General features: G+C 39.9%; 1 protein-coding gene across 1 annotated transcript in view; it reads left to right on the top strand.

Annotated features, from left to right (window-relative positions):
* The first annotated feature begins 6522 nt into the window (after window positions 1-6522).
* ANXA10 (annexin A10) overlaps window positions 6523-24127 on the top strand; it is an 89951-nt gene continuing 72346 nt past the window's right edge. Inside the window, exon 1 of the mRNA XM_077477169.1 lies at window positions 6523-6678. Within this exon, the coding sequence (XP_077333295.1) occupies window positions 6661-6678 (18 nt within the window). The 5' untranslated portion in view covers window positions 6523-6660. The remainder of the gene's footprint in view (window positions 6679-24127) is intronic.

Consider the following 24127-nt stretch of genomic DNA (forward strand, 5'->3'; position numbering starts at 1 on the left):
ACCGGACCAACAGATGAATGGTCTGCCTAATTCTAACCAGCTTCTCCAATGGCAGGCTAGCCACCATGAGATTGGCATCAAGTGTAATCCCCAAAAAGGTGATGACTTTTGATGGACCCTCCACCTCGTGAGCAGCTAAAGGGACATTTAAAATCTGAAAACAGCCTTGTAAGCGCATGCAGATCCCTGGGCGGTACATCTGGTTCCTCCAAAAGTAAAAAATCATCAAGATAGTGGATTACCTTCTGACAACCTTTGCAATTTTCCAATATCCAGGGAAGGGCCTGGACAAAGGTATCAAACAACTGAGGGCTGCTCTTTGACCCAAACGTTAATCTGGTAGCGAAATAATACTGACCGCACCACTTGACACCATGCCATTGTCAGAGAGCAGGACTGATGGGAAGTAATTTAAACGCATCAGTAATATCAGCTTTGGACAACCAAACACCCCTGCCTAACTGCACCATATGCTGAATAGCCAAATCGACTGATGAATACTTCAGTGAGAACTCTTCAGATGGGATGAGTGAATTAAGACGAGGGACATGAGATGAATGAGGCATGGACAAGTCATAAATCAAACGAAATTTATTTGAAAATTTGCATTGGTTATAGTTGCACCCAGTTTAATTGTAATTATTGCACAGCTGAGCTTTGCCTAGATAATGGATAGGTCTACCCATCTTGTCCACCTGACCAGAACTAAGGGAAGAACCACCCGCCACCTGTTTGGAGGACCCTGGTTGACTGGAGACCTCACAGTTTGGACACCAAGCTGTGGTGTGAGCTGATGACTGGCAGTTGGCACATACAGGGGACTTCTGATTAGCGAAATGCCTACAAAATAGTTCCATGTCGACGTTGTCCCAACACGTCACCACCTGAAACTGGGCCCAAGTAGCCGCCACCTTTGCTGCAAAGGAACGATGATAATCGTAAAACGTGAAACCCCCGTACTTGTGTGCCAAATCCACCACCTTATGACGATATAAGTCAAACTCCTCCCTCCTCCCTGGACTGACCAAACAGACAATGTCTCTGAAGCTGCCAAAAGCCAGAACAAATTCCGTCACACTAAGTTTGCGACTAAGCCTGGGATCCTTGGTCTTGAGCACCACCGACACCTCTCCGCAAGAAAAAGACTTGTTCTCCGAAACATCCCGAGCTGCTATTAGCAGCGAGGTTAAATTGACATCTTTCCCTTCCAAAATATCTTTTTTGATATTGGCAGGAATGAAATGGGCAGGAGACACCGAAGGCAATACTGCCAATGGTGAAGGGACTGCTGAAGGTAAAGACAGTGAATTACCTGTAACTGGGCTAGGTAGGACCGGAGCTGGGGGCGCAGCAGACACCTCAGTACTGGCCGTCACTGCCGTACTGACTGAGCGGGCTTCCGTCACCTCCATCCTATCCTGCAACTGCAGCATGGAGGCAGAGAGAGTATTTAAAACCGCATGTATCTGCGTCAAAGAGTTATGCACTGACGCATGTTCCACGCTGGTGGATGCCAGCGCTTGAGACGGAGATGGAAACAGCAACCTGAAGGGTTCTGCCTTCCTAGCCGCGGCAGGGAAAGGAATACCCTTCCGACTAAGCTCTGCCATCAGCCTGGGTACCGTCCAACTCCTCAATGATGGCGAACTGCCATGTTCCGAACCCAAATGTTCCGAACCCAAACTCAACACTCTCTCACATGTGAGACATATGGATATCTATGAAGAAATGAACTGAGAAAAAAATAAGAACAAAACAACACCCCCAAGAACCCCCCCCCCCCCCCACAACCCCAGTGCCTTGCTAAACACAACGTGTGTGAAAAAGGTGACAGACCAACAGCGCGTGAAACTAGAAAAGTGACCCACCATCTTACCGTGAATGAAATTAATAAGCCAGAGAAAACCTGCAGCGCAATACAGGCAATTAACAACGAACACTCAGGGCTTTGCAACCCACAGACTGTGGTGGGTAGATATAAAATGAAATGAGGTGAAAGTGCGACGTATGATGTATGTTGTACAGGCAAGACGATTGTGGTCCAAACAATCACTTAAAAACGAAACCTCAGCCTGTATGGGTCTGTAGACGTGACAGACCTTGAAATGTACCTGTATCTGCCTAGTACCTGTGGAAAACAAAGCAACACACACCTTTCTGTTGTTATAAGCAGAAAAATCCAGACCTGAAATAATGACAACACCTGCAAAGAACCCACCCGACGTAACAAAACATGACAGACACGAGTGTATAAGGAAATTAACATAGTCGTAACCCAATGATGAAAACACCAGAAAACACAAACGAGCATGGCCATACCACCCATGACAGTCAGCGAGGCTCAGGCCCAGCTGGTAACTGACCCCCCCCCCCCCCCCACCCAAGAAAACCTCCCCTGACCTGCGAAGCCAGAACAGAAAAGACCCCATGCGATAGAGAAAAACAACAGAAAACATGACAACGCATGACCGACGAACATACTGACACACAAAAAACTGACATACAAAAAATAGAAACACACAATCGACTGCGTGACCAAAAGAAAAACACAATCACAAGCTAGACCGCCAGACCAACCACAGACAGACCTTAAGAACCCACCAAAATAAATCGATCATACTACCGCCCCCACCTAAAACTGCGAATAAACACCAGCAGCAATTACTATATGAATGGGATTGGTCCCTGAACAGAAACCCTGGGGACCCCACATCCACCCCTACCCAATCCGAGTACTCCCCATTTAACACCACCCTCAGTACTTGCCCCTGTAGCCAGTTTAAACCATGTACTCACCCTATGGCCCATGCCAACCGACCTTACTTGTACAGTAACGATTAAATTAAATTGAACAGAATGCTATGCAAAATCCAGGTACACCATGTCTATACCTTCCTTTAACTAACGGCAGCTCACCTATAGAGGTGTAATCAGCATAGTACTTAGAAATACAGTAGCCTCTAAACACACTTTTTTTTTTTAAACATGACACAACCTGCTGATACTGCCGCCGCCCCCCCCCCCCAACAGGCTCCCACACATACCTGCTCCCACATACCTCCACACATTTAAACATGACACATAAATGAACCAGCACACGTCTGCCCCCCAACTGAGGCCCCCCCCGGATCCTCCGCAGTAGCCTGTGCCGCAACGATGAGCCCCCCCACCCCACAGCTGGGATACCTTGCCACGAGGTGACTGAGAGAAAGAGGCTTCCTCTGGCGATCCAGCACCAGACGAATAGCGTGCGCAAATGACGTCAGCAAAACCCGGAAGTGACAAGCGTCAGCTGTTATCACGGGAACCGGAGCCGAGCCGACGAGGGACTTGTAGGAAGTAGGAGGGATATATACCTCCTCAGACTTCTCCTACAAATCCAGCCAGCCTTCAGACAGATTGTCAGGACCCAAGGGGTTAACAAGCAGCTGTGAGACAGTTCAGTCAACTTAAAAGGCTTATTCAGCAAAAAACAACAGAAAATTGACAGGCTTTGTCTTTATAGGCAGTTCAAACAACACAAAAACTCTTCTTACCAGTATAGGTCCTTTTAGTTTGAGGATCTCTGCCTTAGGGGTTGATTTACTAAAACTGGAGAGTGCAAAGTCTGGTGCCACTCTGCATAGAAACCAATTAGCTTCCATTTTTTATTTTTTTTTGTCAAAGCTTAATTGAACAAGCTGAGATTAAAGGCTGATTGGCTACCTTGCACAGCTGCACCAGATTTTGCCCTCTCCATTTCTAGTAAATAAACCCCAAAGAGCTTTGGTTGTATGGTTGTACTTTTATGTATTTTTTTATTTTTCATTATACAAAGGAACACTGAAAATTTTGAGAAGAAAACAGTTCCCCCAATTTTCTGTTATAAAGCTATGCAAACAAACATTTTTTTTCTTTAAATAATTTAGGCCAAAATTTATTCTGCTACAAAAAAGTGTATATCTTTATAAATAAATTTGAAATTGATCAACCCTAATATTCCAAACACCTATCTCATTCCTTGATGCCCTAAATTGTCAGGATAATGCAAATACCCACAAATTGCCCCCTTTTGGAAAGTAGACACAGGTATTTAGTTAGAGAAAATAATAAGTTTTTTGCAGTTGAATACTTTTGTCACAATTTTTGGAAATTGAAGAAACAAATTCACTTTGATTTTTTTCTTCTCACAGATTGCATAGGCATACTTACAATTACCACCTATATTCTTCTACTCTTTCCAAATATTGGGATAGCATGTAGGAGACTTTTTCACTGTCTAGACAAACATTGGGCCAAAAATCCAAGGAGTACCTCAAGGCTTTCAAGGGGCATAAATTACTCATCTGAATTCCTGAGTACATAACACATTTCTTGAGACCCTGAAGTGCCAGGACAAGGGAAGCTCCCACAAAATTACCAGTTTTACACATCAGACCCTCCTATGTCTTTACTAAGAGGAATGGTTAGTCTTTTAAAGATCACATTTTTGCCACCTGTTTTTTGAAAATAAAAGTGTATTTTCTGTTAATGAATAGGATATTTCTAATGCATAGCATGAGCATACTTAGAATTACATCCCAAAAAACTTTCTGCTACTCCTGAGTATAGAGATACCAAATATGTGAAACTTTTTTGTAGTCTAACTGCATAGAGGAGCCCAAAATCCAAGGAGTATATTCAGGCTAAAGGACATAAATTACACATCTGTTACTTTGATTATGTATTACATTTTCGGAAGCCCTGGAGTACCAGGACAGTAGAAACACCCACAAAATGACTACATTTTGAAAGCAGACACTGAATGGTATTTTTCAAAAGGCCTCATGAGTCTTTTGAAGATGTTGTATTTAGCCTTTTTTTGGGAAAAAAAAAACAAGGGGATAGACGCAGGCTAATTCAGGTGATAGGACACTGGCAAAAAAAAAACTTTGCTAGGGCCACCCTTAGGGGCACCCCACCAACTATGTGAGACTCCAGTTTTTGATGATAAGCCTTAGGTGATGAGTCTCTTCTCCTAGAGAGGTTCCTTTCTGAAGGGACACCAAGGAACAGTACACTAAGCCGATTACCAGGATGACATGTTTCGGGGCATGCAACCCCTTTCTCATATACTCCCCACTAACTGACTCATTGTACTGTTTCTTGGTGTCCCTTCAGTTTGTTCCAGGTCAGCAGCCGAGGACTTCAAGTTTTTGGTGACATCACTTCCTGGTTAGAGTTCCTTGGAGCTTCCCCGCCATGGATGGCAGTCATCTATCTTCCTGTCCATGTTGGATGTTTGACTGGAAATCTTCACACTACATCTGCTCTCAGCCTGCTAACTTCCCATCACTGCTTGGGATTATTGCTCGGCACAATGTAAGATTTATTTGATATTTTGTTTGAGAGCTGATTGAGGGGAAGGACACACCCCCATTCACACAGCACAAAGGGACAGAGCTGAGGTTGTCAATCAGTGGAAGATCCCTCCCCTTTCACCATTTTTCTCTTGATGTCAGAAAAATTTGTCAAAAGTGATTTATTTAGCAGAGCAATGAAGCAGCAGATAGAAATTACACATAGTGCTCCTAGGTCAGATAAGCATACATTATAGAAGGATACAAGGATACCCTCTTTTCATATTTTGTGATGTTTACAACCACTTTAAGTTTTGACAGCAGGTGCATGTATTAGTGAAGGAAATAGTTTATTTGGACCAGCTTGATTTCAATTTAAATTAAATCTGTGAGTTAGGTTCTAAAACTGAAGGTATCTGCATATCTCACTTCCATAACAAATCTCAGAAATAAAGGGTTTATTTCTTATTTCAGGATAGTGAGCAGAGACGTGCAAATCATTTCTTCATTCCTCTGAGCAACTGTGCACCCGAACATTTGGGTTACAGGACAGTTACAGTCTAATAGCATGCCAAATTGGAACAGAAATCTCTTCCTTGATTCAACTTCCTCAACCAAAGTTGAGAGGAGTAGAGCTTACTTATAAGAGCTTGGGCTTTATTTAAAATTGGGCTGCTATGGGCTAAATACCCATTTATTACAATCGCATTCTTACAATCATAGAAACTCAAATAACAACTGTAGGTTGTAAATATTAATATTCCCAATTAATATATATATATATATTTTTTTTTTTTTTTTTAATCTGAGAGGTATCTTATTACAAATGAAACTGAATGTTATTTAATTTGTGTACATCAACCTGTGACTGCCTCAAAAAATGAAAAACAAATTTTATTTTCCAAAACAGCACGTTATATTTTATTTTGTTCTAGAACTATACATTATTATCATATTTACCAATCACTATCATTGTGTGTTACACTGAAAAAAATGATCTTAATGCATATGGACAATATAATGTGTCACAGTATTAATGATTAACAAGAGTCTTTTTAGGAACTCTGTGAGCTTATTGGTTGTCTTCATATCTGTTACAGGTAAAGCAAAGATTACGTTTATTTGAATTACAAAATGAATTTGTTACTTAATACATGACTGATGGTTTAGCACACAAACCTGGTACCAAGAAGTGCTTTTCTTTGTTTTAAGCAAACTGAATATGATTAGTGTGTGCCTTTCATTATCAGATTGGGTGGAGTTGAGCATTCTCTACAACTGCTTGGTTTGCAGTCCCCTTTACTAATTTGCTGCTGTGCTGCGTGAGAAAACCTACTCTACAATGTTCGGAGGACAATATGTAAGTTCATTTTTTTTTTCTAATATTTCTGAAGCATTACATAATTATTTTGTGAACCTTAAATATTAGGACAGCCATACATAAAATGCAGTAATATATCTAAAATCCCCCCCAATTTTTACCACTACAGGAGCTGCAAGTTAAAATTTATCTTTCAAATGTTTCTCCTTGCACAAATCACACAAAGATCTTTCAGCATGTTTGATAAATGTAATAAATGATAAAGATAATTTGTGATATATAAGCACATATTTACATATTTAAGTGATTCTGTGTGAAATGTGTACACGAAAACTTTAAACAACAGAGCTAATCAATATCATGTTTCCTGGGGCATATTTTGCATGCATATTTAAAAAAAAAAGTAGTCAGATGTTAAAGCGTATGTAAACAGGATGAATTTAAGTCATTAGTTTTAAAAATATGCAAATTTTAAGGCATTTACAAGCGTCAGTAGATCCATAACTAAATGCAAGCCTAGATGGCCTTGGAATTCTCCATTAAAGGGAATTTGTCACAGGGCTGATTAATATAATCACATTCAATTTAATATGTTTATTCTAAATCTGTTAGTGCCTGGATTGAGCAGCACAGGTTGTTCCTAACTGTATGCAGTGTCTATGTGGCTTATTGCAAAGGTGTCAGAGGTTCAGAACTGCCCTTACTGAACAACAAAATAACCTTCCACAAATTTTATGAATAACCCCCACAAAATAAAATTCCTCAAAACTACAAACTAAAGTGTATTGGAAACCATTTATTTAGTTTTGGATAGTGTTATTTCTTTTCTGTTTTAACTATCTTTAAATTATAATACATTATTTTATTCACAAGGGTCCAGCTAGTAGTTAGTAGCATCAGTTGATAATAGATTTAGATTTTTAAGTTGTAAGGTTTGTCTGGGATGGCTGATCCAAGCAATGTGTTCTATATTAGCTATTTCCTGGGTCCATTGTTTCACTTGGGTATAAAATTATTTTATCATTTGGTTTTGAATAGATTAAGAAAGTATTTTAGAAAATATTTTGACCAGTTATTTTTTTAGTAATTCTATTTTTTGCCAAGAACTATATTTAAAATATTAACCACTTCAGCCCCGGAAGATTTGGCTGCTCAATGACCAGGCCATTCTTTTTATACGATTCGGCACTGCGTCATTTTAACTGACAATTGCGACACTGTACCCAAACAATATTGATATCCTTTTTCTCCCACAAATAGAGCTTTCTATTGGTGGTATTTTATCGCCTCTGCGGTTTTTATTTTTTGCGCTATAAACAAAAGACGAATAACAATTTTGAAAAAAACACAATATCTTACTTTTTGTTATAATCAATATCTCACATTTTTTTATCAAAAAAATTATTTTTTCCTCACTTTAGGCCAATATGTATTCTTCTACATATTTTTTGTAAACAAAAATCGCAATAAGCATTTATTGATTGGTTTACGCAAAAGTAATAGCGTCTACAAAATAGGGGATAGGTTTATGGCATTTTTATTATTTTTTTTTTTACTATTAATGGCGGCGATCTGCGATTTTTATCGGTTTACACACAGATGTTTATGCAATTTTTTTATGTTTACACACAGATCCCGATTCTAACTCTGTCACGAGCGATCACATTCCGGGCACATGCTGCAGGCATGCACGTGTGCCCCTAGTGGCCAAAAGGCAAAGCGACGTAAGGTAACATCGTTTTGCCCAGCCGTGCCATTCCGCCACAGTAAAACAGCGGCTGCTGGTCGGCAAGCGGTTAAAGGCGGACATTTTCTTTTAAAACTTTAAAGTTTTTAAAATTGCATACATGTAGGCATACACTAAAGAAATTCATGGTTTTGCATGATCAGCAGTGCATCATGATCAGTGATTTTTTTTAAACATTTAAAGTGAAACATTAAAAATACCCAATTCCTTTAACCGCTTCCGGATCACCCCATGTACATTTACTGTGACAGGGCGGCCCAGGTGTGCAAAATTCTGCACCTGTACGTGATTTCCTGCACACGGTTTAGTGGCCACACAGCTCCCACAGTGATTGGACACAGCAGCAGCCACTCTGCGGGTCCGACGGCCACGATGACCGACTTGACCCGCCGATCGTTCACAGGAGAGACGGATCAGCGATGTGCCGATGTAAACAAAGCACACCACTGATCTATCTGGGATGAAAAGTGAGAGATCGTGTTTCACTGGTCACCAAAAAGTGTCACTTAGGGTCAGATTTGTCTGCCGCAATGTCGTAGCCCTGCTAAAAATCGCAGATCACTGCCATTAAAAAAGAGTAATAATAAAAGTCCCTAAATGTATCCCTTAGTTTGTAGACGCTATAACTTTTCCACAAACCAATAAATATACGCGTATGGGATTTTTTTACCAAAAGTATGTAGCAGAATACATATTGGCCTAAATTGATGAAGAAATTTGTTTTTTTTAAATATTTTTATTTTGGATATGTATTATAGCAGAAAGTAAAAAAAAAATTTTGGAATGGAATTCCTAACTACTTTGTTTACAAACACAAGAAAGCAGGTAGGAGCTGTCATTTTGCCAGCAATTTAAATACACCTTTTTCTTTGTAAATGTCAGCTTTGCTGAAGTAGGTTATATACATCATAGAACTGAGCCAACTCACTTCTTTGGTGTCTCTTTGTCAGACTTTGTATGGAAATAACACATTTGTACCACAGTGAGCAAGCCTTATGTGAAGGAGCCAAATTATAGTATGCACAGGCCAAGATTAACCTTTTTTTATTTTAGATAGTCTGGAGTCTCTTTCGCAGACTTTGGATAAAAGTAACAAGTAATAGGTAGTCAGGAAATTAGATGTGTAATGTATGTCCATTACCTGAAAGTGCTCTTTGGATTTTGGTCCACTCTATGCTGCTAAGCAGCAAAAAGGTCTCACATACAGTATGCAGTATCCCCATACTTGGAAGAAGTGGCAGAATGTGTTTTGTGGTGTAATTGTAAGTATACCCATGCTGGGGGTTAAAAAATATCTTATTACTAGAATATATTTTTCATTTTATTTTCACGTTACAAAAACTTGTGGCAAAAAAAAAATCTTTAAAAGATGCTCACTGCTTCTTAGATAATATCTTGGAGTGTCTGCTTTCCAAAATGTGGCCATTTTGTTGGTGTTTCTACTGTCCTAACATTACAGGGCCTCCAAAAGTGTGACAGGTAGTGAAGAAATTAGATGTCCCTTGAAAGTCTGAAATTGCTCCTTAGTTTACATTGTTGTGCAAAAAATAAATTTATATATTTATTTTTTTTCATTCATTTTCCATAAACTTGTGGCAAAAATGTGATCTTCAAAAGACTCCCTATGTCGCTTAATAAATAAGGTAGACATTCTGATTTCCAAAATGTGGTCATTTTGTGGATGGTTTTACTGTTCTGACATTTTAAGGGTCTCCACAAATGTAATAGGTAGTCAAAAATCAGATGCTTAATTTATGTCACTTGAAAGCCTGACGGTGCTCCTTGGATTTTATGCCCCTAAGACAGCAAAAAAAGTCTCACACATGTCATTTCCCCATAGCTGGGAGGAGTAGAAGATGTGTTTTGTGGTATAAATGTAAGTATGCCTATGATGTGTGTTAAATAAAACTTGTTCAAATGTAAATTGTATTTACTTTAATAATTTTTCAAAGTAGCAAAAAATACAATCAAAAAAGGTCACCATACTAAATATCTAAATACTAAATATAAATACTTCTAAATATCTTGGAGCATCTGCTTTCCAAAAAGGTTTCATTTTGGGTGGATTTTTAGTTTCCTGACTTTTTAGGGCCTCAAGAAATGAGATAGGCAGTCACAAATGAGATAGGCAGATACATTTGAACAAATACCATAGTTTGTGAACTAACTTTTACATGGTCTAAATAATATACACCTATTAGGGTTTATTTTTAACCAGAGAAATTGAGAAAAATACATGTTAGCCTAAATATACAGTGCCGCGAAAAAGTATTCATACCTTTCACTGCAATTACAGCTGCAAGTCTGTTTGGGTATGTCTCTACCAGCTTTGCACATCTAGAGTGAAATTTATTTTTCTTTGCAAAATAGCCCACACTGTCAGATTGGATGGAGAGTGTCTGTGACCAGCAATGTTCAAGTCTTGCCACAGATTCTCAATTGGATTTAGGTCTGGACTTTGACTTGGCAATTCTAATACATGAATATGCTTTGATCGAAATTATTCCATTGTAGTTCTGCCTGCATGTTTAGGGTTGTTGCCCTGCTGCAAGGTGAACCTCTGCCCCAGTCTCAAGTCTTTTGCAGACTCTAACAGGTTTTCTTGCCCTGTATTTGGCTCCATCCACCTTCCCTTCAACTCTGACCAGCTTCCCTGTCCCTTCTGAAGAAAAGCATCCCACAACATGATGCTACCACCACCATGTTCCACAGTGGGGATGGTGTGATCAGGGTGATCTGCAGTGTTAGTTTCACATATAGCATTTTGCTTTTAGGCCACAAAGTTTTTGGTCTCCTCTGACCAGAGCACCTTCTTCCACATGTTTGCTGTGTACCCCACATGGCTTCTTGCAAACTGCAAACATTACTTCTTATGGCTTTCAACAATGGCTTTCTTCTTTCCATTCTTCCATAAAGGCCAGATTTGTGGAGTGTACAACTAAGGCCCAATACACACTATTAGATTTTCTGCAGATTTTTGTCTTCAGATATACCAAAACCATGTAGTGCAAAGGCCTGCCTGATTGCATAGAAATGTAAACTCTTAAGTTTTGACCTCAGATTATATGGTTTTGGTAAATCTGAAGACAAAAATCTGCAGAAAATCTAATTGTGTGTATGGGGTCTAAGCCCTTGTACACACGGTCGGACATTCCGACAGAAAATGTCTGATCGGACCGTGTTGTCGGATAATCCGACCGTGTGTGGGCTCCATTGGACTGTTTCCGTCGGAATATCCGACCGACAAAGTTTTAGAGCTGGGCTATAAAATTTTCCGACAACATGATCCGATCGGACTTTCGATCGGTGCCACGCATGCTCAGATCAAATTACGAGACCAAAGCTATTGGCTACTAGCCTGAACGTAGTCCCATCGTAATGAAATAACGTCATCACGTTACGAACGATCGGATATTCCGACAACTTTGTCCGACCGTGTGTATGCAACACCAGTTTCGGACAAAATCCGTCGGATTTTGTTGTCGGAATATCCGACTGTGTGTACAAGGGCTAAGAGTTATCCTGCGGATAGATCCTCCCACCTGATTTGTGGATCTCTGCAGGTCCTCCAGAGTTATTATGAGCCTCTTGGCTGCTTCTCTAATTATTGCTCTCCTTGCCCGGCCTGTCAGTTTAGGTGAACGCCCACGTCTTGGTAGGTTTGCAGTTGTGTGTCTTTCCATTTTCAGATGATGGATTGAACAGTATTCTGTGAGATGTTCAACTGTTGGGATATTTTTTTTAAAAACCTAACCCTGCTGTAAACTTCTCCACAACTTTATCCCTGACCTGTCTGGTGTGTTTCTTGGCCTTCATGATGCTTGTTTGTTCACTAAGGTTCTTTAACAAACCTCTGAGGCAATTGGTTCTAATAGATTTTAGTTAATGGTATCAGAGTAAAGGGGGCTAAATACAAATGCATGCATGTTTATTTGTAAAGAATGGGGAAAAAAAATTTGTAAAAAATGTGAAAAAAAAATTTGAAAAACATTTATAATTTCCTTCCACTTCACAATTATGTGCCACTTTGTGTTGTTCTATCACATAAAATCCCAATAAAATACATTTACGTTTTTGGTTGGAACATGACAAAATATAGAACGTTTCAAGGGGTATGAATAATTTTTCAAGGCACTGTATGATGAAAGATTATTTATATGCAAAGTTTTATAACAGAAGCTAAGAAAAATGTTTTTTTTTCTTTTCTTTCAAAATGTTCAGTCTTTTATATAAAAATGTAAAAACCCAGTGGTGAGTAAATGGCACTTAAAGAAAGCACTCTCTGTCTCAAAAAAAAGAAAGAAAAAAAAAAAAATATATATATATATATTTATTTATTTATTTATATATATAATGCATTTGGGTACAGTGCTGAACGAATGAGTAATTGTCAAAGTATGAGTAAGTATTCCTGATTTCTGAACATGCAACTTTTTTTTTTTGTCTCAAATAGAGTGGAAAGAGATTATAACACCTGTCAGTTTCTATTGCTATCCATGCCTGCCCCGTTAGGGAGAGTCACCCTCTCTATTTGTCCTGTGTACCTTTATTACCGAAAAAAAAGGAAATCCCAAATCTTGAGTTGACATTACAATAGTGGGAAAATCTTGCACTGGGGACACTAGTTCTGGTGACCTTGTTGACACATGGGGATTACCTCAATTTGTAGGAATGTCCTCTCACTTTCCATTTTGGCTATGGGACAGGAAGTGAACGGAAATCTCCCCAATGGGACACATATGACAAAAAAGTATTTTAATCCTCCCTTACTCAATCCAACAAAAAAGTTCTGCCTTAAGTTATACTTTAAAAACTTAAAAAAAAACTACTACAGTGTAATAGAGTGTAAGCCTAGTTTCATGCACACAAGTTGTATGATCACTTACACAAAAGTTGTGTCAGAACACACCAGGAAATATTTTAAATGTATTACATATTTTGAAGCTTGGGATTTCTATTCAAGTTTTTTTTTCATGCCACTATTCTTTTTCATTAAGTGACTAATAGTCACATTGTAGCACAAGTGAGATAAGTTCATTACTTACATAAGGGATTGGTCACTAACCAGAAGTTGACTTTGTGATAAGCTATGTCCTATTTCAAATGAAAGTACAGTATGTGTAACTATATGGAATCAAGACTTTAAATTTTAGGCTTGAGAAATTTTAATATAGACAGCTGCTTCGGCAGGAAGCTGCAGGTAAATTTTTAGAGATTTTTTCAGCTGAAGTTGTGAGCTTTTATAATACCTACAGTATTACAATACATCTGGTGTCCAACTTAAAAGGACCCAAAGGCCACATTTGTATCCATGAGTCAAGTGGAGTGTCATAACCAAACCAAGCAATTTTGAAATTTTTCAATTAAAATATCAGGCAAGGCCATAGTTATTATAATGAAACCAAGAAAAGGCATGCAAAAAACAGAGAACCCTCTTTTTAAACATTTAAAGTGGAAGTCCATGCAAAAACTATAATCCCTGCATCTATAGTCACCAACATTCTAATGCCGCATACACACAAGAGGATTTTCCGCCAGCAAAAGTCCGATGTGAGCTTTTTTTGTCGGAATGTATGCTCCACCAGACTTTTGCTGGCGGAATTCCCGCCAGAAAAATATTGAGAGCAAGTTCTTAATTTTTCAGTCGGAAAAAGTTCCGATCGGAAATTCCAATTGTCTGTACCAATTCCGATGCGTAAAATTCCTACGCATGCTTTAAAGCATTGAACTTAATTTTCCCAGCTCATCGTAGTGTTGTATGTCACTGCGTTCTTGACGGTCGAAAGTTCAGAGAACTTTTGTGTGACCGTGTGTATGCAAGCCAAGCTTGAGCAGAATTCCGTCGGAAAAACCATCCAAGTTTTTACCGACGGAAAATCCGATCGTGTGTATGTGACATAAGACTAACCTCTCTAGTCCTGTAAAGAAAAACTCAGTATACATACCTTTTCAGCAGGCAATCTGACCCAATCTCCAGCGGTGGAAGCCCTGCTGAGTACACATCCAACAACGGCTCTTAAATGAATGGGAAATTACGTCACCCATAGAGTTACTTTGGGGCTTCCGTTGATGGACGTGTCCTCTCCACCTGCCCACACAGCAAAGCCGCGGCTGACAGTGAAGCGTGGGATCAGAGCTTCCGCCGCTGGAGATTGGGTCAGTTCGTCTGCAGAAAAGGTATGTATACAGATTTTTTCTTTATAGGGCTAGATAGGTTAGTTTTAGAATGTTGGAGGCTTCAGATGGAGGGATTTTAATTTTTGCATGGACTACTTTAAAGAATAGATTGAGCTGTAGTTTGGTGGGATATAATCACTGGGTTTTGTTTTTTTTGACAAAAAAAAACATTGCAAATAAATAATTTTTTTCATAAACGTAAGCCAGAATGTATTCTGCTGTATTTCTTTGGTAAAAAAAAACAAGTATCTGTATATTATTAAGGCTGTGTGAATGCTATAGAGTCTACAAACCATGGTATATATAGAGTTTGAAAATTGATCAGTCCTGATGTTCTGACTGCCTATCTCATTTCTTGAGGCCCTAAAATACCAGGACAGTACAAATATCCCTCAAAATACCCATTTTTCAAAAGGAGACAGTCCATGCTATTAAGTAAGAGGCATGGTGAGTACTAAGACAGTGGAAACACCTACAAAATTACCACAATAGGGAAAGCAAACATCTCAATGTACTTTCTAAAAGGCATAGTGAGTTCTAAGCAGTTTTACATAGTATCCTGAAGTACTAATTGCAAAAATCAAACATGCAATATCTTGTTATAGTATTGTGAACATTGCAAATTCATTTTTTAACAAAAAGTTGTCAATTATTAAGGTATTCATATCCCACAACATGGACATATTTTGAAGTATACTCCCAAAACTCATTCTGTTACTCAAGTGTGAGGATACCACATGTGTAGAACCTGTTCAAAGTTTGAATTAATTATGTTCCCAACATTGCATCTTGTGTACCAAAAAAATCAAGCAACACTGTATAGAAAACAGTGTACTGTTATGTCGCCCCTGTACACGTGGTCAGGGAATACAGTTTAGTGTAGCTTCACCTACAGCAGTGCCTGCTCCTAAAAGCCAAGCAGGCCTAAACTACTGCTAAGGGGCTGCCCCCATAGCACAATTCAATGTTCACTGGCCAGGAAATACAGGAAGATGAACAAAGGGTGAACAAAAGCGTAACTATGCTGTGCTACCAGTAATACAGTTGTCACAAAGGATGGCTGGGACTGGTGTCTTGTAGGAACCTAGTCAGTGGGACGTGCAAATGGATCAGTACTGTTGGCAGGCAGAGATGTAGCTAGCAAACAGGCAAAGGATAGGTCCAGGTAACAGACAGAGAGGTGGTCAATATGCAAGTACAGAAGCAGTGGCGGCAGACAGAAATGTGGTTGATAAACAGACCAGGGTCAATTCAGGCAGAAAACAGAGACATGTACAGTATTCAGGCAAAAGATCAGTCTGGGTGGAAGGCAGAAACATAGTTGAGGCAAAAGAAAGAGTCGTTGTTAGTAGCTTGCAAAAGATCACTCCAGGCTGCAGGTAGAAACATGGTCAATTAATGGGCCAGGATTAGTTCAGGTAGTCAGTATGCAAGCAAAGGATCAGTCCAAGCGGCAGGCATAAAGTGGTCAATAAACAGACTAGGGTCAGTTTAGGCTGCAGGCACAGACGTGGTCAGTATGCATGCAAAAGAAAAATCCAGGCGGTAGGCATAAACATAGTCGATTAATAGGCCAGTTCAGGCAGCAGGCAGAGATGTTGTAAATAGTTAGATTTCAGGCTTTATCATTTGATCAATGAAATCTACATCTCCCATGTATAGATTATATTTGTGAATGTAAAGAGGTTTTTGACTCAGATTTGACCTTCCCTGAATTCCTACTGAGGCGCCTTGGCGGGTGAAAGAAAGGACATCTTGCTTATCCATTCAATTTATTGTCAAAAGTTCCTTATTATGCAAAGTTGCTGCACCCCCCCTTTTCATCTTTGTGGTAACCAATCTTTACAGAACCCCTTGTGATTTGGTCACAGTGTACAGCCAGCTACAGTTTGCTGCAGAAAAAGGCACACTGATATAGAAAATGTCCACATAGAGGAGGTATCCCTTATAAAATAAGGATGACATTATTTTTCCACTGTTGCCCAAAGTTAAACATCCAGGGGGCTCCAGCTTTCACTACCTTTGTAAACGCAGTGATATGTGTAGCCTGTGGTCCTCTCACAAAGTTTATAAAACTTCAACCCATATCTGGCACGTTTACAATGGAGATACTGTTTGATGTTCAGTCTGCTTGTAAAATGTATTAGGGAGTTGGGACTCATCAATGCAGATATTTTTTTGTTGGGAGTATAAATGTCAGAACATTTTTGGGAAAAATAAGTGATAAGTTGCCTAATTTAAAAAATGTATCTTATGTGTGATGACTCCGGGGAGGGCATAGGAAATTGTGATTAAAATGTGTGAATCTCATAATCATTTTATAGCATATTCTGGTTCTAACTGAGGAATACATTGGCATATGGTGAATGGGGAGTGCAAACTAATAGGAATGCAGTTACATTTTTTGGGGGATTCTCATGTTTAGGGTAGGAAAGATTTTAAGTTAGTCCACTGTGATAGACCTCCACTCAAATGGTATGGCATGAAAAGAATTAGGACTATTGAATGTACTGTTGGCCGTACAGATTACATCGGTCCACATTTAAATTGATTAATTTTTAATTGAATCTTTAATTCTTCAGTGAAAAGAAAATACAAAGAAACATAATGGATGTAAAATGTTTTACATGAATGCCCGGTTGGGATGTAAATGAGTGAATGATATGCACTGCTGAAATCCGCAGGCAGTTTTCCACAGGTTCATATTTTGAAATGGAATCAGACACTGAGAGTTCATCCCTTTTACTCTTATCATTCTTGTTCAGAATTTTAGGCATACATTTAAAGTTTTTTCTTTTAGTGAAGTCTCAGTCTAAAACATTCATTAGAGATCAGGGCTGTGAAGGAATGATCCTGAAAGCACAGGGTAAAGCAGGGATTCCCAAATATTGTAGGAGGTGTAACAGGTTTAACATGTGTCCCCAAACATGTATCGGCTGTGTCTGTCCATTTAAAGGATTGGTGAAGAATTGTAAGGAGTTGTGTGGACAATAAAATGTTCATGGCTTGTGGTTTCCTAATATTTATTTTGAAATTGGTGAAGGTACCATATATTCTTGTAAGTTCCTACTGTACATTAGATTTGGTATGGCTGTTTTGGGGATGTAGTTTATGTTGTCCCTGACTGGTGGAAAATCCTTTGATATTGGGATTGTTGCATATATGGAGTAACAGGGGTTTGAGTGTAAAAATAAAAATCAAGAGGGATAACAGAAAGACCTGTCGGGTTCTGTTTTGCAGGGAAAATAAGTCTAACAGGGGTTCATTTGCTCAGACTGTCACAGTTAGATGAAAGTAGATGGCTTTGACCCTGCGATGCATATTCGGGCCCAGACCAGTAGATTTAAGGGTACAATTAAGGGCACAATTCCCCTTCAATCACACCTCCAGACTGTCATGAGGAAGAATGTGGTGTAGAAATGGTGTTAAAGAAGTCACTCAGGTGGGCTGCTATGGAATTGAATCATTAGGTATGCATTGCATCATATTTTAGGGCAGGGGTCAGCAACCTGCAGATCAGGATCTAGTAAATCACAGACAGGTGACTGGTAGATCACGGTGTGGCTTGCTGACCCACCATTCCAGAGCCTCAGAGTGCAATACAGAGGGACTGCTTGTAAAGTTGGAGCTGTAATAGGGACGAAGAGCCACATAAGCCGATCCCTCCTCTGTAGAGCAGGAAAGAAGAGATCTTCAGGCCAGTGTGAAGAAATACACTGGGCATAATAGTATAGGTTTACTTTCACACTGATTTGCTGCGGTTTACCCACACTGCGGGTGCAGTGTAGTGTACCTGCAGCTTTCCTTTGGATTTGCTGTGTTTAGCCATGAACGTCTAATATATCCTGCACGATTGTAACACGGTAGCAATTGGAGGTTTAAATAAGGTGTGAGGAGGTAACACTGTTCTCGATCATCTTTGACTTCTCCCATGTTGTTCAGGTAGATCTCCACCTCTTTAAGGTTGCCTGCACCTGTTTTAGGGGATGTTTCTCCAAGGTGTAAGGAGAAAGAAATTGACATGTGATCTGCGAGTGTGATGTTACCTATGGAAGAGGCAGATACCCTGTGAAGTTTGTGATGTTGCATAGATATAGTCACTTCATGAGTAAGAAGAACATGCATAGGAATAAAATGTATAATCTTTACAGTCAGGTTGTGAAATACACCAGACATCAAGCAGTCTGTCCATGGCAAGTCTATGCTTAATTCTGCTGAAGTACATAAGCGAGAGGTGGTGGTACCTCAGGAAAAGGGTCCAAAGCAACATTTAGGTCATCACTCACTATCCTTAACCGGTTCCCGACCAGTGCACGCCGATGTACGTCGGCAGAATGGCACGGGCAGGCAAATGGGCGTACCTGTACGTCCCTTTATATTTGCCGCCCTGCCATCGCGAGCGCGCCGGTCGGGACCTCCGTGAGACCGGTCGCGGGTCCTGCGGACTCGATTGCTGTGGGCATACCCACGATTGTCTCACGGGACGGCTGAACGGAGAGATGCCATTGTAAACAACATCTCCCCGTTCTGCCTAGCAACTAGTGAAGCTGATCTCTGCTCCATGTGATTGGAGCAGAGATCAGTGTTCACTAAATGAAAGCCCAGCCACCAACAGTTAGTAACACACCCCTAGGAACACTTAACCCCTACACTGCCACCCACTGGTTAACCCCTTCATTGCCAATGTCATTTACACAGGAATCACTGCATTTATATAGCAGTGATTGCTGTATAAATGACAATGGTCCCAAAAATGTGTCAAAAATGTCCGATGTGTCCGCCATAATGTCGCAGTCACAATAAAAATCGCTGATCGCCGTCAGTTAAAGCGATGCAGTGCCAAATCGCAAAAAGTGCTCTGGTCTTTGACCAGCAAAATGGTCCGGGCTGAAGTGGTTAAATTATCCCTTGCACTGAAAATGCAAGGGATTAGAGATTAACTAAGGTGACCTTCTGCCCATTTATTGTCCTTTTATTGCCAGTTTACTGATCTATCTATAAGGATTGAGACTACCATGGATTTTGAGTCTGTGGATATGCTATGGTATATGTAGAGGAAATATATGCACAGGAAAATAAGTGTAGCACACACAAAATATATAAAATACAATGTTGTGGGGATGCAACATTATCCTTATATAGCGATACCCTCACTTAAGAGGGCCGCAAGTTTGGTTTGGGCCCTGAGCACAGCTCCGCCAACCCCCCCGGCAATCTGCTCTACCCACTCTGGCACAGTTAGTATCTAGCAATCCACATTAAATCGCTTATACTCTAAATATGTGTGTGTGCGTGGGTGGATAACTCAAGCTCATAGACAATCTTTGAAAGTATATAACTGACTTTACTTGTTGTTTTTATAAAAGGAATAACATGAATCGAACATTTGGTTTGCAACACATAAGCAGGTCCCTGCAGTAACCAGTAATAAAGATAAACAGAGTAATCAGCATAATAAAGTATTGCTATGCAACTCTAGCGCTGCCCTTTTTCAGCTACTTCCCCGCATGGGTAAACTAACACCCAGCACTATCTACCTATGCAGTCAGGCCTGACTGATCTAGATGGAAGTCCAGTGAAACAATTTTCGCTAGCAATCTTTCGGTGGTGCACTTGAAGAACAACTTTGTAATCCAAACGAATAATAAAGATAAAGTATCTGTCTTTAAACAGCTCTCACCACCCGGACAAGTCCAAGTCCATCTCCTCTGCCAATTCGTCTAGGAACAGGAATCCACCGACCTCCGAGTCTTCAATCCTTCTGGTGTACTGCAGCAAGGATGAGAAAATGAGAAACTGCAGCACAGACCTCCTCTTGCTAGGAGAGGGGGGGGTGTCCAAAAAGAGCGAACTAGGCCTCTCCCCCTCCTTATATGCCCTCCCCCATGAGTCTCTGGGGCATAACTCCAAACATCCTGGGAACCAGCGGGGTTCTGGGAACAGTAGTTTTAAAGTCCTTAAAGAGACCCCGCTACACTTAGTTAATGTAGATCCCCCAATGTACATGTTCTTTTCTCAGGAATGTTGAGGCTTTTCATGTTCAGTGAAACAAAATTAAGTTTTTGTCATTGGGCATTTAGGCATTGGCGAAGGGTAGCCAGCTAAAAAGCACTAGTGGAGACTGGCTTGGGAGGAAAGAGAGGGATAAAGGGAGGGAAAAAGGAGGGAGGGGAAGAGATAAGGGGATAATACTGGATGGAGCATTGGCTAAATATAGAGCGAAAGCGAATGACCCCTTATTAGACTGGAGGTCAAGAAGGTACTGTGGGAAAGGTTAACTACAGCAGAAAAAACCCAAGATGCACCCAGATTCTGATATGATCTGCTTGAGAAGAGCTGCATGTGTGTAAGTAGAGAGTAATAGGGTACAAGATAACAGGGTTATCAGAATCTCAAAGAATGTAATGTTCTCCTAATATATATACTTGTAATAGGGGATATTAACACTTAATAAAAAGTAACCTTTTTTAAACAACATAGCTTTCAGATTATAGTCTACACATTCAACCTGTGGTTGAATAAATTAAATAGCCACAGGGAGGCAAAATGAGTACAGGGCAGACCGGACATTAAGCATATATGAAGTCTACCCAGATATAACAATATTGTAATAGAACTTAACTTAACCACTTAAGCCACGGATCATTTTGCTGGCTTAAGACCAGACCACTTTTTGCGATTCGGCACTGCGCCGCTTTAACTGACAATTGCACGGTCGTGCGATGTGGTTTCCAAACAAAATTGATGTCCTTTTTTTTCTCACAAATAGAGCTTTCTTTTGGTGGTATTTGATCACCCCTGCGGTTTTTATTTTTTGAGCTATAAACAAAAATAGAGCGACAATTTAAAAAAAACGCATTATTTTTTTACTTTTTGTTATAATAAATATCCCCCAAAAATATATTAAAAATTTTTTTTTTCCCTCAGTTTAGGCCGATACATAATCTTCTACATATTTTTGGTAAAAAAATCGCAATAAGTGATTATTGATTGGTTTGCGCAAAAGTTATAGCGTTTACAAAATAGAGGATAGTTTTATGGCATTTTTATTAATATTTTTTTTTTTTACTAGTAATGGCGGCGATCAGCAATTTTTATTGTGACTGCGACATTATGGCGGACACATCGGACATTTTTGACACATTTTTGGGAACATTGTCATTTATACAGCAATCACTGCTATACACGATGGCAGGGCGGCAAATTTAGAGGGACGTACAGGTACGCCCATTTACCTGCCCGTGCCATTCTGCCATTCTGCCGACGTACATCGGCGTGCGCTGGTTGGGAAGTGGTTAAAGTGGATGTAAACCCTCATATATAGTCAGTGAAGTGAACAGCCTCAGGTGACACACAGAGATGAAACAAATCCACCTACATAAGTTTTACATGTACAGTATCTCACAAAAGTGAGTACACCCCTTAAATTTGTGTAAATATTTTATTATATCTTTTCATGTGACAACACTGAATAAATTACACTTTTGCTACAATGTAAAGTAGTGAGTGTACAGCTTGTATAACCATGTAAATTTGCTGATCCCTCAAAATAACTCAGCACACAGCCATTAATGTCTAAACCACTAGCAACAAAAGTGAGTACACCCCAAAGTGAAAATGTCCAAATTGGGCCCAAAGTGTCAATATTTTGTGTGGCCACCTTTATTTTCCAGCACTGCCTTAACCCTCTTGGGCATGGAGTTCCCCAGAGCATCACAGGTTACCACTAGAGTCCTCTTCCACTCCTCCATGATGACATCACGGAGCTGGTGGATGTTAGAGATCCTGCACTCCTTCCGTTTGAGGATGCCCCACAGATGCTTAATAGGGACGAGGTCTGGAAACATGCTTGGCCAGTCCATCACCTTTAACCTCAGCTTTAGCAAGGCAGTGGTCATCTTGGTGGTGTGTTTGGAGTGGTTATCGTGTTGGAATTCTGCCCTGTGGCCCAGACTTTGAAGGGAGGGGATCATACTCTGCTTCAGTATGTCACAGTACATGTTGGCATTCATGGTTTCCTCAATGAACTGTAGCTTCCCAGTTCCGGCAGCACTCATGCAGCCCCAGACCATGACTCTCCCACCACCATGCTTGACTGTAGGCAAGACACACTTGTCTTTGTACTCCTCACCTGCTTGCTGCCACACATGGTTGACACCATCTGAACCAAATATGTTTATCTTGGTCTCATCAGACCACAGGACATGGTTCCAGTAATCCATGTCCTTACTCTGCTTGTCTTCAGCAAACTGTTTTCTTGTGCATCATCTTTAGAAGAGGCTTCCTTCTGTGATGACAGCCATGCAGACCAATTTGATGCAGAGTCCGCGTATGGTCTGAGCACTGACAGGCTGACCCCCCCACCCCTTCAACCGCTGCACCAATGCTGGCAGCACTCATATGTCTATTTCCCAAGGACAACCTCTGGATATGAGCATGTGCACTCAACTTCTTTGGTCGACCATGGCGAGGCCTGTTCTGAGTGGATCCTGTCCTGCTCTATGGTCTTGGCCACCATGCTGCAGCTCAGTTTTAGGGTCTTAACAGGGGTGAACAGCGGCGCTAGATATGTATGCAGATATTATGTAGCAACTGGAATATAGGTATACATAAAATGCGTGTGTGCGAATAAGCACACATAATATTAAAACGTTTGTTTAAAACATAATGTCCATAAATGATCCGAGATATTGTATGATTAGCACCTGGAGGCAGGTCCCTTAGAGTGAAGCGATGGGCTCTGTGTAGAAATGGGTACAATTAGTGTACAATTAGTAACTCACAGGTCAAATTTGATGAGTTCAGTATGTGGTGAAAATCACCAGTCCTGGAGTGTCATAAATGTCTTCCCTTTGCAGCCTGGGGCACTGGTGTGATCTTACAGGGATCCAAAGAATGCCGGGAACCAGGAGGCAGGAAACAAGAAGCAGCTGGTCCTGACTTCAAAGGAACAGGAAATGTGATAATGGATAATGATGGTGTAATCATGGGTAATGATGGTGATACCTACTGGGTACATATGTGTGCATATGTATTGTATTTGTATGTATGATTATAAGTGTGCACACATGTACCCAGTAGGTATCACCATCATTACCCATTAACCATTTATTATCTGAAGATTTGATTATTTCCCTTTGAGAAGTATTTTTGGTCATGATATAACTTAGAACCTTAATATTATATCTAGCATAGAGTCCTTTCCTTCCTCCATTTTCACCATTTTATTAACTCATTATAATTTATAATAATCGATTGATTACCAATTGCTAATCATTTTCTTCATTCATTTATCAGTTAATTTATTCATAAAAATGTATTCATTTTAAATCTGAGGTATATTTATACATTTATATTTATGCATTTAATCAATTAATTATTTGATCGATTTCTTCAAACTTCATAAAATTATTATCATCCACTATTAATCAGCAAGCTTTTTACTCATATTTACATTAACTTCGGTCTCCAACCGTCTACCTCTTTAAATCTGTCTATTTGATTGACGGGGCCCCTCATATCTCTCTGTTTCTATTTCCTCTATATTTAAGGCTGCCAGGTTTG

This window comes from Lithobates pipiens, unplaced genomic scaffold, assembly GCF_037356315.1.
Source record: "Lithobates pipiens isolate NorthernLeopardFrog02 unplaced genomic scaffold, aLitPip1_a1.2 Scaffold_13, whole genome shotgun sequence".
In the NCBI taxonomy this organism is placed as follows: Eukaryota; Metazoa; Chordata; class Amphibia; order Anura; family Ranidae; genus Lithobates; species Lithobates pipiens.